Source organism: Gopherus evgoodei, chromosome 21 (assembly GCF_007399415.2).
Source record: "Gopherus evgoodei ecotype Sinaloan lineage chromosome 21, rGopEvg1_v1.p, whole genome shotgun sequence".
NCBI lineage: Eukaryota > Metazoa > Chordata > Testudines > Testudinidae > Gopherus > Gopherus evgoodei.
The window spans coordinates 1,023,512-1,037,376 of record NC_044342.1 but is presented as its reverse complement, the minus strand read 5'-3'; the positions used below and the strand labels follow the sequence as shown (position 1 = coordinate 1,037,376).

Below are 13,865 nucleotides of genomic sequence, written 5' to 3'. Positions count from 1 at the left end.
TAGTTTAATTTAGGGATATTGACCTTTTATATTTTCATGTGATGTTGACCCTCCCACTACTAATTCTGTACAAATAGATAAAATAATATTAAAAATGCTTAAAAATAACCATGGACAGAATCCATCAAAACTGAATTCTGCCAAGCCTACTTATTTCACATTTATCTGGCTGTAATGTCCAGCTATTGTTTCTCATCCTGCCTTTCTCTGCAAGAACATAGAAAAACAACTTGGCCTGGTGGACAGATCTTCAGTGCAGATAGTAGAAGGGTTTTATCATTATTGGCAGTAGTGCCGAGGGGGTGTAGACGCCCAGACAGATAGTCTAGTCCCTTCCCTAAAGAACCAACAGTCTCAGGATGACTCCTTGACTCTGCCACTAGCACCTGTATGAACTTGGGCAAGTCCTTTCTGCTTTCTGTGTGACTGTTTTCCCTCTCACTTCTGGTCTGCCTTTCTGGGCTGCACACGTAATCTCTTGGGGATAGGGAGCCTTTGTCACTATCTGTTTTTAAAGCACCCATCAGGCTCCCTATAGAGGCATAAGAACATAAGAGCATAAGAACGGCCCTAGTGGGTCAGACCAATGGTCCACCTAGCCCAGTATCCTATCTACCGACAGTGGCCAATGCCAGGTGCCCCAGAGGCGATGAACAGAACAGGGAATCATCCAGTGATCCATTCCCTGTCGCCCATTCCCAGCTTCTGGCAAACAGAGGCTACGGACACCATCCTTGCCCATCCTGGCTAATAGCTATTGATGGACCTATCCTCCATGAGGCCCTTCAGTGCTTGCTGAAATAATCACAGTATGGCACTAGCCTGTTCTGAAGATGGGACACTGAGGACCAACAGATCCTCCATGCCCTGGGCTCTCCTCCCCCACCTGCCCCTCCTGCCGCCCCAGCCCTGGGCTCTCCCCTCCACCCGCACCCCCTTCCACCCCAGTCCTGGGCTCTCCCCTCCCCACATCCCATGCTGCCCCAGCTCTGGGCTCCCCCGTTCCCCCTCACCAGTGCCCCCCCACCCATACATCCCCTGCCGCCCCAGCCCTGGGCTCTGCCTCCTCCACCCGTACCCTCTGCTGCCCCAGCCCTGAGCTCTTCCCCCCACCACCTTCACCCTCCTTCCGCTACAGCCCTGGGTCACTGGTAACTCGCTCCCAGGGCAGGTCATTCAGCAGGAATTTTGGATGTGCACAGAACACAGACAGGATTGGTTCCCATATGGTTACAGAGCTGCAGTAAAGTGGAACAATTTTCAGCGTGTGTGGTTGGAGGATATCTGGATGCATATTGTAAGACTGTCCTCCATAAATGAGGAAAAGTTGAGGTGCCTTTATTATTCTTTTGTTCCACTCTTTCTTTCTATGGGGAATTTGCCAATGCAATATCACTGTCTTCCTTTTAAATAAATAAAACTAAAAAAAAAAAAAAAGCAATGGCTGTTGAAAATAGCAATTCCAGTCCTAATAACCACTGGGAAGCATTTCTTGCTCAATTTTATCCTACTTTTTCTACAGCAAGTTACAGTGGATCAGTATATTTGATTTGGGAGAAATGAAGTAACAGCTGCCCAAACTGAGCTTGAGCACTCCTGAATTTTGAGTTGTTCAGATCTGGAAGGCAGGTGCTAGATTCTCTTTCTGAATATTCGCTAAATCTGGAAAGGAAAAGTCAATTTCTGTTTCCATGGCTCAGAAGTGGAAATCCTCCTACCTGCCTGGTACTGTATCTAAAGCTGCCCAGGTCCAGAGCCTCCTCTCCCTTACTTTTCATTTTCCATTCTAGAGGGAGCCACGTACCTCCCTTGCTGGGCTTCAGATAGAGAGGGGCACTGTCCATTTAGTCCACCCAAATCCTTCTTTGGGGGCTCCAAGGTGAGGTCACTCTGTTGCCGACACAAAAGTGCCAGAGGCAAGCAACAGCGGTTCGTTGCCCAGAGTGCTTAGCGCCAATAAACACACCAGGGTGGAGAAGCAAACAGCCAAGTTTATTTGAGCTTAAATAAGGTGCAAGGGAGAAAAACTCAAATCCTGCACCCCTAAAACAAGCAGTTTCTTCCTTTTATATCCCAGTTGTTTACTACAAAACTTTTTCGTGCTGACTAGCTAATCTCTTACTCTTCCCTCCTTTCCCATCCAGCTGCAGTATCTTTTCTCATTCAGTCTTTTGTCTTCCCCCTTCTTCCCCCGTCTCCGCTGTGAGACATGTATGCAGTATCCTAAAACGGCCTTGAGCAGGCTTTAGCCTAGCTTCAATGTATTACAGCAGAGAACTGGCTGTTACAACTGAAAACTAACTGCTAACACTACATTTTTGCAGCTATTAGTACATTAGGTTACACTAGGTTACACAAAGTGTTTAACATGGAGGAACATTGGTTCATTGAGGCCTACAACAGGAGGGCTTCACTGACACTTGTGGTCTACCACCTTTCCGAGTTACCTAGGGTTATGCCAGAGTGACACCAACAACTCCAGTATCCCTAATCCAGTGTGGGGAGGTCTTCTGAAGGGGATATCTGGGCCAAAGCCTTCTACTCCTTGGGCACACTTGTTCCCCATTCCCAGTGCCACCCTGCTCTAGCAGTGAGCTCTCCATTCACAACAAGCTGCAGCATGAGGTTTCAGCTACCATACTCCCTCCCCCACCCTTTCCTGTTGATAGCAGCCAAGGGAATGCTGGGAAATGTAGTTCTTTTCCTGCTCCAGAGCTGGCTCTATAGGCACGGAGCTAACCAAGGAACTACAGCTCCCAGAACCCCCTGTTGGTTCTCAGCTCCCAGGCTGGATCCCTGCCGGCTGCCGCACCTGCAAATGGCCTGCCCCAAGCACCTGTTTGCTTTGCTGGTGCCTACAGCTGCCCCTGTCTCAGGCTAAACCTGAGGGTAAAACCAGGCCCCTTCTCCATATTCCTTACCCTCTGCTGCCCCTTAGTGGCTATTCCAGTCCAACCACTTACAGCTGTAACAATCTGCGATTCATTGAAATTCTGTTTGCATTCACTTCCCCTCATCTCTTTTGTGTTATTATTCCTGTTACATTTCTTTGTCTGACAGTGAGCAGGCTGATGTTTCGCCTTGTACCCTCACGGGCCTGCTGCTTATAACTATCCGTATGGCTTCTCTGATGTCGGGGTTGTGTGCATTACATCGATATTCCTTAAACCAGGAGAGCATAACGTGGGCAGGAAATCCATGAATTATAGGGACCGAACCTTAGCTGGGAGAAATGGGACCAGCTCCCCCAGGTGTAAATGCAGCGGCACTGATCTACATCAGCTCTGGATCTGCCCATGTCTCCAGTGGAACTACGGCTAGTTTGCTCCAGCTGGGGAAGTGGGCCAAGGACCCTGATGGAAGCCAATTAATTTACACCAGTGGAGGATCTGGCCCAGTACACTACAAAAAACTCATTCCCTACTCCCCTTCCCCGCACCCCGGAAATGTAGCAATTTCCTTCCAGCCTGAAAGCCACCCCTGCAGGCAGCAAAGAATCCTGTGGCACCTTATAGACTAACAGAGGTTTTGGAGCATGAGCTTTCGTGGGTGAATACCCACTTCTTCAGATGCATGTAATGGAAATATCCAGGGGCAGGTATATATATGTGTGCTAGCAAGCAAGCTAGAGATAACGAGGTCAGTTCAATCAGGGAGGATGAGGCCCTGTTCTAGCAGTTGAGGTGTGAAAACCAAGAGAGGAGAAACTGGTTCTGTAATTGGCAAGCCATTCACAGTCTTTGTTCAATCCTGAGCTGATGGTGTCAAATTTGCAGATGAACTGAAGCTCAGCAGTTTCTCTTTGAAGTCTGGTCCTGAAGTTTTTTTGCTGCAGGATGGCCACCTTAAGGTCTGCTATAGTGTGGCCAGGGAGGTTGAAGTGCTCTCCTACAGGTTTTTGTATATTGCCATTCCTAATGTCTGATTTGTGTCCATTTATCCTTTTCCGTAGAGACTGTCCAGTTTGGCCGATGTACATAGCAGAGGGGCATTGCTGGCATATGATGGCGTATATTACATTGGTGGATGTGCAGGTGAATGAACCAGTGATGGTGTGGCTGATCTGGTTAGGTCCTGTGATGGTGTCGCTGGTGTAGATATGTGGGCAGAGTTGGCATCGAGGTTTGTTGCATGGATTGGTTCCTGAGCTAGAGTTATTATGGTGTGGTGTGCAGTTACTGGTGAGAATATGTTTCAGGTTGGCAGGTTGTCTGTGGGCAAGGATTGGCCTGCCACCCAAGGCCTGTGAAAGTGTGGGATCATTGTCCAGGATGGGTTGTAGATCCTTGATGATGCGTTGGAGGGGTTTTAACTGGGGGCTGTATGTGATGGCCAGTGGAGTCCTGTTGTTTTCTCTCTTGGGTTTGTCTTGCAGTAGGAGGCTTCTGGGTACACGTCTGGCTCTGTTGATCTGTTTCCTTATTTCCTCATGCGGGTATTGTAGTTTTGAGAATGCTTGGTGGAGATTTTGTAGGTGTTGGTCTCTGTCTGAGGGGTTAGAGCAGATGCGGTTGTACCTCAGTGCTTGGCTGTAGACAATGGATCGTGTGATGTGCCCGGGATGGAAGCTGGAGGCATGAAGGTAGGCATAGCGGTCGGTGGGTTTTCGATATAGGGTGGTGTTAATGTGGCCATCACTTATTTGCACCGTGGTGTCAAGAAAGTGGACCTCCCGTGTAGATTGGTCCAGGCTGAGGTTGATGGTGGGGTGGAAGCTGTTGAAATCATGGTGGAATTTTTCCAGAGTCTCCTTCCCATGGGTCCAGATGATGAAGATGTCATCAATGTAGCGTAGATAGAGAAGGGGTGTGAGTGGACGAGAGCTGAGGAAGCGTTGTTCCAGGTCGGCCATGAAGATATTGGCATATTGTGGGGCCATGCGGGTGCCCATAGCAGTGCCACTGATCTGGAGATATATATTGTCATCAAATTTGAAATAGTTGTGTGTAAGTATAAAGGCACAGAGCTCAGCAGCCAGTTGTGCTGTGGCATCATCAGGGATGGTGTTCCTGACAGCTTGTATTCCATCTGTGTGTGGGATGTTTGTGTAGAGAGCCTCTACATCCATGGTGGCTAGGATGGTGTTTTCTGGGAGGTCACCAATGCATTGTAGTTTCCTCAGGAAATCAGTGGTGTCGCGGAGATAGCTGGGAGTGCTGGTGGCATAGGGTCTGAGTAGAGAGTCCATATATCCAGACAGTCCTTCAGTGAGAGTGCCAATGCCCGAGATGATGGGGCGTCCAGGATTTCCGGGTTTGTGGATCTTGGGTAGTAGATAGAATAACCCTGGTCGGGGCTCTAGGGGTATGTTGATTTCTTCTGGTGTTAGTGTAGGGAGTGTCCTGAGTAGATGCTGTAGTTTCTTAGTGTATTCTTCAGTGGGATCTGAGGGAAGTGGCCTGTAGAATTTGGTATTGGAGAGTTGTCTGGCTGCCTCCTTTTGATAGTCAGACCTGTTCATGATGACAACGGCACCTCCTTTATCAGCCTCTTTGATGATAATGTCAGGGTGGTTTCAACCTCAGCCTGGACCAATCTACACGGGAGGTCCACTTTCTTGACACCACGGTGCAAATAAGTGATGGCCACATTAACACCACCCTATATCGAAAACCCACCGACCGCTATGCCTACCTTCATGCCTCCAGCTTCCATCCCGGGCACATCACACGATCCATTGTCTACAGCCAAGCACTGAGGTACAACCGCATCTGCTCTAACCCCTCAGACAGAGACCAACACCTACAAAATCTCCACCAAGCATTCTCAAAACTACAATACCCGCATGAGGAAATAAGGAAACAGATCAACAGAGCCAGACGTGTACCCAGAAGCCTCCTACTGCAAGACAAACCCAAGAGAGAAAACAACAGGACTCCACTGGCCATCACATACAGCCCCCAGCTAAAACCCCTCCAACGCATCATCAAGGATCTACAACCCATCCTGGACAATGATCCCACACTTTCACAGGCCTTGGGTGGCAGGCCAATCCTTGCCCACAGACAACCTGCCAACCTGAAACATATTCTCACCAGTAACTGCACACCACACCATAATAACTCTAGCTCAGGAACCAATCCATGCAACAAACCTCGATGCCAACTCTGCCCACATATCTACACCAGCGACACCATCACAGGACCTAACCAGATCAGCCACACCATCACTGGTTCATTCACCTGCACATCCACCAATGTAATATACGCCATCATATGCCAGCAATGCCCCTCTGCTATGTACATCGGCCAAACTGGACAGTCTCTACGGAAAAGGATAAATGGACACAAATCAGACATTAGGAATGGCAATATACAAAAACCTGTAGGAGAGCACTTCAACCTCCCTGGCCACACTATAGCAGACCTTAAGGTGGCCATCCTGCAGCAAAAAAACTTCAGGACCAGACTTCAAAGAGAAACTGCTGAGCTTCAGTTCATCTGCAAATTTGACACCATCAGCTCAGGATTGAACAAAGACTGTGAATGGCTTGCCAATTACAGAACCAGTTTCTCCTCTCTTGGTTTTCACACCTCAACTGCTAGAACAGGGCCTCATCCTCCCTGATTGAACTGACCTCGTTATCTCTAGCTTGCTTGCTAGCACACATATATATACCTGCCCCTGGATATTTCCATTACATGCATCTGAAGAAGTGGGTATTCACCCACGAAAGCTCATGCTCCAAAACCTCTGTTAGTCTATAAGGTGCCACAGGATTCTTTGCTGCTTTTACAGATCCAGACTAACACGGCTACCCTCTGATACTTGACACCCTGCAGGCAGAGCTGTGTCACAGTTTCCCCTCCTCAAAGTCAGCTGCAGCTGCTGCTGCTCCCATCTGCAGCAGAGTTCCTGACAATGAGCCTGGCTGCTGGGCTGCTGGTGCTGGCTCCAGGTGTTCAGGGTCTGCAATGAGCAGGGGGCCATGGGTTGGGATTTCCAGGCTGTTGGGGAAGGCGATGGGTACCCAGAAGGATAGTGCTGCGAGAAGGAAGGGCAGATGGTGCAGAAGGCAGGTGGGTGGATGGACAGGCAGACAACACAGAGGGAAGGTGGGCAGAGGGCACAGAGGGAAGGATGGACAGAGTTGTCAAGGCCGCTTCCCCACTCTGGCACTTTGAGTGCAGATGACGGGGGCCTGCAAGGATTCTACAAATTAATTCTGGCCACTCCAGGCTGGTAATGCTGCCACCACCCAAGTGAAAACTGCCTTTTGCCAATCCAGAAAAAACTCACTAGGGAAGTTTTTCCTGAGGCCCCTCAGCTTTTCCACCCCTCCCTCAGGGAAGCCGAGAAAGAAACAAAAGAAAAGGAGAACCCAGCTGTTGTATCAGCTAATTAACAGATGCACAAACTTTTACCTCCTAAGACACAGAAATCCAATCATGTTCTTAAAAAAGGTAAATTGTATTGAAAAAAAAGGAAGAAAACACATTTGAAAAATTAGGTTATTGCTAGATATTAAATGAACCACTTCAAGGGTAAGCACCAAGAATGACTTTCTTGGGGTCAAGCTTAAAGTTTACAAAGCAAACAAAAGCACCTGGGGGTTAGCACAGAGGAATCCACAAGCCAAAATAAAAAGCACTACCCCTGATTGTGTCTGTCTAAACATTTCTAGTGTTACTTACATTCCTGTAGTTCCAAAGGAGAAAGTCTAGGTATGAGTGTTGATGATTTTCATACCTGGCCCTGTTTACAACATATTTGCTGCAAAGACCCTCACCCTGTGCAGTTTGTCCCAATTTGAAAGGGTAAAGCTTCCCTACTGATTCCCTTGGTCAGGTGCCAACTCATTTTAAGCGTCTCTTAACCCTTTACAGGTAAGGCAACTGGGTAGAGCTGAAAAGGAGGATTCTATCGCTAACTGACTGGTTGGAGTTACGCAAGGGTGCTACCCCACCCCTTCATTTACCACAAGAGTGAGGAGGGAAGGAAAGAAAAACAGAAAACAGAGAGGGAAGGTGGGTGGATGGATGGATGGACAGACAGCACAGAGGGAAGAATGGACGGACAGACAGACAGAACAGCACAGAGGGAAGGGTGGATGGACAGACAGACAGTACAGCAGAGAGGGAAGGGTGGATGGACGGATAGACAGAACAGCACAGAGGAAAGGGTGGATGGACGGACAGGACAGCATAGAGGGAAGGGTGGATGGACAGACAGACAGAACAGCACAGAGGGAAGGGTAAATGGACAGACAGACAGAACAGCACAGAGGGAAGGGTGGATTTTCATTTGCTTGTAAGAAAATGTGGACTAAACTCAATCTCCTCCCCACAGGTGCCTTGGCCCAATACATGGTGACCCAGGAGCAGTTCCAGGCCGCTGCCCTTGAAAGAGAACCCATCCAACTCAACTGCTCCTACACAGGCACCGAATCCGGTGTGTGCTGGTACCGCCAGCTCCCGGGGGTCCAGCCGCCGTTCGCCGCTCTCTGGTCCTCAAGTCGCAGAGACATCCGGGTGAATTTCACCATGAGTCTGGAAACCAAATCCAAAAGCAGCTTCTTATACTTGAATAGGGTGACCAGACAGCAAGCGTGAAAAATCAGGCCAAGGGGTGGGGGGGGGTAAAAGGAGCCAGTATAAGAAAAAGCCCCAAATATTGGGACTGTCCCAATAAAATTGGGACATCTGGTCACCCGATACCTGAACAGCAGCCACCTGGTAGACAGGGCTGTGCATCTGTACTGTGAGGCCCTCACACAGCCCAGGCTGGAGGAGGGGCAGGAGGAGAGAAGACAAGAAGAAATTAGACTAGAAGAGAGGCTGTGAGCGAAGAAGAAAGGAAAGTAGGACAGACCAGGCGAGGGGTAATAAGAACAGAATGGAATCAAAGAGAATATATTGGAATGGACTAGAACAGAAGCTATGGGGATAGAATAAAAGGAAAGAAAGAGGGGTCAGTAATTTAAGGAAGAACCTTAAAGAAACACCTGGAAAATTATAGAATTTCCCCCTTTTCACCTTCCCCAATTGCCTGGATCTGATGGTTTTATATCAAAAATAGCTTCTTTGCCCCACAAGACTAGCCAACGGGAAAGCATTCCCCGAGGAGACGATACAGGCATAAGAAACAGAAATGGAGATACATAAGAAAGGAAGCTCACCAGTGGCAGAAAATAGCCCCCTTCCTTGGAGGAGCATTAGACCCTGAGGATTAAACCAAACCTGATCTCTGATTGCTACAGGCTAGTGGCAGTGTGTCTGTGTGCATAGCTGGCCATGCCAATTCCCAAGAAGCCCCACTCTGGGGATAACCCCATTGTCAAGGAGGAGGCAGCTCCCAGTGTTAAATGCAGTGAAAAGGGAACTGTTTAACACAGAGACACAAAATAGAGCCACAGTGACAACCACTGGGGGATTCACATGCACGTGTGTCTCTGTCCAGGAGGGGCAGCATTTCAAAGGAAGAGGACAGATTGTGAAGTTAATAAAAGTTGCTCCTTTCTATTGTCTCTCTGCCCAGCAGAGGGCAGCTTTCCCCTCAGACACCAGAGACAAAGGAACAGGAGGACTTGTGGCACCTTGGAGACTAACAAATTTATTTCAGCGTGAGCTCTCGTGAGCTACAGAATCTGAGGAAGTGGGCTGTAGCTCACAAAAGCTCATGCTGAAATAAATTTGTTAGTCTCTAAGGTGCCACAAGCGCTCCTGTTCTTTTTGCAAATACAGACTAACATGGCTGCTATTCTGAAACAGAGACAAAGGGTTAATCCAGGGTGTGGTTCTGTTATTTTGAGACTAGAGGCTTGTTATAGAATCACAGAATATCGGGGTTGGAAGGGACCTCAGGAGGTATCTAGTCCAAGCGCCTGCTCAATTGTCCTGATTGGCTGGCTCACAGGGTGAGTCTAGGGGGAGTTTGTCTGTTTAGACTAGGAGTCGGCAACCTTTGGCAACCTGCAGCAGTGTGGGGTCAGTGGGGGTGGGGTGATGGGATGGAGGTGGTACCTGCAGCAGTGTGAGGTCACTGGGGGGTGGGATAATGGGATGGAGGTGATGCCTGCAGCAGTGTGAGGTCACTGGGGGGGTGATGTGGTGGGGGGCGGTACCTGCAGCAGTGTGAGGTCACAGGGGGCAGGGTGATGGGATGGGGGTGGTACCTGCAGCAGTGTGAGGTCACTGGGGGGGTGATGGGATGGGGGCAGTACCTGCAGCAGTGTGAGGTCACTGGGGGGGGTGATGGGATGGGGGCGGTACCTGCAGCAGTGTGAGGTCACTGGGGGGTGGGATAATGGGATGGAGGTGATGCCTGCAGCAGTGTGAGGTCACTGGGGGGGGTGATGGGATGGGGGTGGTACCTGCAGCAGTGTGAGGTCACTGGGGGGGGTGATGGGATGGGGGCGGTACCTGCAGCAGTGTGAGGTCATGGGGGGGTGATGGGACGGGGGCAGTACCTGCAGCAGTGTGAGGTCACTGGATCTCCAGGATAAACACCCTGGTGGACCGGGCCGGTTTATTTACTTGCCGCGTCCACAGGTTTGGCTGATCGTGGCTCCCACCAGCCGCAGTTCGCCGCTCCAGGCCAATGGGAGCTGCGCGGGCCGAGGGATGTGCTGGCCATGGCTTCCCCCTGAGGGCACTCAGGGGACCGGAGAGCATGTCTGATGAGAGGAGAGTGACAGAGTTGGGCTGGATTAGCCTAAGACTCAGGCTGAGATGGGGTCTGACTACTCTCTATGTCGGTGCTATGGAGGGTGCAGGGTTTGTGGAACATCAGTCTGGGGAACAAACATGAGGAATTGGAATTGCTCCTCCAGGACCATCGGTTTGGTGGAGCAGGTGTGACTGGAACCTGGTGGGATGATTCCCATGACTGGACGGTTAAATTCCATGATTACCAGCTAGTCAGGAAGGATCAAGTGGACAAAAGGGGAGGGGACGTGCACTCAGTGTCAAAAATGTGATATGTCCAAGTCCCAGCTTCGTGCATTAACCACAAGCCCAGCTTTCCCCTGCGGGATTAATTCCTGCCTGGCCTTGGCAGATGCAGCTGCTGCTCTGGGTTTCACAGCTCGGGTTATCACTCAGTGCCTGAAACACTATTTTTTTTGTAACTTCATTTTTATTCATTGCTGGCAATGGAGCAGGGAGTGAAATGCAGCAGGCCATGCAGCAGGGTGGGGCAGAGAAGGTGGGAAGGAGGCGATCAGCACCGGAGATTGATCTGCAATCAGTTCAGTGCAACCTTCTATGCGTTCCCTTCGCGTTGGCCTCGCCAGCACTGGGAACAGGTATGTTTGGATTGGATAGTGGCCAGCCCGATGAACTAACTCGTGGGATAGGTCCAGTGAGGCCAGGGCAGGCTTCAGTTTTCACAGGAGTTAGCAGGTCAGATAATAATGAAGATTCCCCATAAACGGTCACTCAACCAGCTGACAAGCATTAGAGCTACAAACCGCTGGGTCTGCCCCAGGGTTCGGCTCGTGTCTGTTACCCCAGGGGAAATAAACCAGGTGTTTCCCTAACGAAGAAGCAGCCTAAGGATCTGGGTTGTGATTGCCAAGGGAGCCGATGGGAGCTGGTCTTGAACCTGGCTCCTAACTCCCCTAAGCCCAGTGCCTTGATGATCATGGGCTGGGTACTGCCTGAGTGAAGCGATGGCTGGGGAGGGTATCCGGGGGGGGGCTCAGCTGATCTGCAAAGCAGGCCCTACCTCTGGGCATCTCCAAAGGACAGAAGCAGCGCAGCTCCAGCCCCTACATCTATTCCCGGCTTGGCTCAGGGCTGCAGCCTCCTCATCATTGCCTGTATCCAGGGGATGAAAGTGGAGACTTTTGCATAGACCCTTGGGGGGCTCCCATTGTCAGGCCCCCAAGTGACGACGCTCTGGGCTGTTTTCCCACACACCAGGGGGCCCCCAGAGTCACCCTGTGAAACAAAACAAGCCACAGATGGAGAGAAGCTCAGTGAGGCATTTCCCGCTGTTCTTTGAACACTGATGGACCCTTTAGTGACACCCCCCTGCTATCAGATGGTCTCTGCCATTCACCCCCTGCCCCGGCGAGAAGATCAGATATTTTCCCATTGGTTTGAACAGCACTTTGCACAGCAGGACCTGATCTCTGATCTAAGCTTGCGGGCCCAACTGCAACCCCAGGAGCCTTGTTAATAATAACGATTTATCAAGGGCGCTTGGGAGTTTCACCCGGAAAGAGGCTTTGTGCTCCTTTGGGTCCCCCACACACATCATCGTGCGGGTGTTATAGTTACGATACATCCCACCAGGATACTTCAGACAGGCCTCATTGTCCAGCACCTTCAAATCCACCTCCTGGAGCGTATCGGGGAGCACCTTACTGAGTGCGTCTGTGCGGCCCCAGCCGGCGACGCTGCACACGGTCCCTGGTTGCACTCGCTGATGAGCCAGGGGGAGAAGGATGAGCCCCACCTGTTCATTGAGCTCTGCCTTGTGCTCCAGCTACAACCAAGAGAGGACACAAGCACCAGGGTCAATATGAAGGTCAGTGCTGATAACGGGTAGAGACAGAATCCAAGGAGAGAGAAACTACAGCCAATGTATGTCCATGGAGACACTGGGGGGGGCGTGATGGGATGAGGACGGTACCTGCAGCAGTGTGGGGTCAGTGGGGATGGGGTGATGGGATGGGGGCGGTACCTGCAGCAGTGTGAGGTCACTGGGGGGGTGATGGGATGGGGGTGGTACCTGCAGCAGTGTGAGGTCACTGGGGTGGGATGATGGTATGCGGGTGGTACCTGCAGCAACATGATGTCATTTTTATGGGTCTTTCTGTTGTATTTCGGATGGGGGATCCGAGAGCGCACAGGGATTTTCTGTTGACTCTGTTCCTGTTGTTTAATGTTATGGGCTCCCAGGTACACAGTGATCTTGCTGTAAAAGCCAAGAGCAATACATGGGCATTGGGCCAGGAGGGCACTGAGGTGGAGGATGAGCACATGTTGGTCTGACATAAGTACTGATCTTGTGGGGACAGGGCAGCCTGGGTTGCTCAGGCAGTGATCTCAGACTCCTTCTTCCCTTTGTCCCCTGGGTCTCAGCTCCCCTCTAGCCAGGTGACCCCTCCCAGCTAGATCCAGACGGGTCTATGCCCAGCTCCTCCCTGTCTAGAGCCCTGCAGAGCCGTCCTGGGGCTGTGAGTCCCTCCCTGTCCCATCTGGGCAATGGGTGAGACCCCAACTGGTGTCAATGGCCGTAGCCCCATTGATTTACCCAGCGTTGGATCTGGACCATGGATTTCAGAGGCCCCTAGAAACACGCCGACGTACCCTGAGCAGATCAGACCCCTGGGCTCTGCTCTCCCAGCTTGTCCTGCTAACTGCTCCTTCCCTGCAACCCATGATGGTGCCAGAGCTCCCAGCTCCCCCATCACCCGCTAAGGCCTGACCTGCCCTGACATCCCCAGCACAGAGGCACTTACTCTCCATAGCAGTGAGCGGCCATCAGCACGAACTTCTCCGACACCAGGAATCCTCCGCAGATATAGGTTTTCTCTTTGCATTGTATAGCCAGATGGGCCATGTAGGATCTGGAGTGGGGCTTGGCTTCCCAGCCTCCAATGATCTCACCTGGGGAGAGACCAGGTTCAAAAAAGAGCCACATTATCTCCTTGGGCCGGGCTGGGACTGAGCTCCCCATCCCAAAGGGGAATCCCCACAACCTCATCCCACCCCCTCTGATGCTCTCCTTGGGAGATCCCTGTGCCTGGACCTCTCCCCCCTGCTCAACTCACCCCCAGGCTGGACATCCCATTTGCCTGGGCCCAGAGGAGTTGCAGCCCCAGCTGGGTTGGAACAACAAACCTCAGGGTCAGGTTCCCCATGCGTAGGTGGGTGCTAGGTTGTTGTGGGGCATGTACACCCAGCCACATGGCA

At 50.9% G+C, this 13,865-nt stretch overlaps 1 protein-coding gene across 1 annotated transcript; it reads right to left on the bottom strand.

The window, feature by feature from the left end:
• Nucleotides 1–11,654: 11,654 nt before the first annotated feature.
• Nucleotides 11,655–13,593, bottom strand: LOC115638351 (mast cell protease 1A-like). Its single transcript, XM_030539955.1, has 4 exons — nt 13,412–13,593; nt 12,729–12,864; nt 12,160–12,432; nt 11,655–11,882 (listed from the first exon to the last, which is right to left on the bottom strand). Exons 1-4 carry the CDS (start codon nt 13,591–13,593, stop codon nt 11,733–11,735), a joined length of 741 nt encoding a protein of 246 aa, XP_030395815.1. The 3' UTR covers nt 11,655–11,732.
• Between the last annotated feature and the right edge of the window lie 272 nt (nt 13,594–13,865).

Excerpts from the sequence above, each read along its gene's own strand:
- LOC115638351 (XM_030539955.1), bottom strand. The coding sequence starts at position 13,593 with ATGTGGCTCTTTTTTGAACCTGGTCTCTCCCCAGGTGAGATCATTGGA. Across the intron at positions 12,433-12,728 it reads ATGACATCATGTTGCTGCAG|CTGGAGCACAAGGCAGAGCT; the intron begins GTACCACCCGCA and ends TCTTGGTTGTAG. Across the intron at positions 11,883-12,159 it reads AGCACAAAGCCTCTTTCCGG|GGTGACTCTGGGGGCCCCCT; the intron begins GTGAAACTCCCA and ends TTTGTTTCACAG.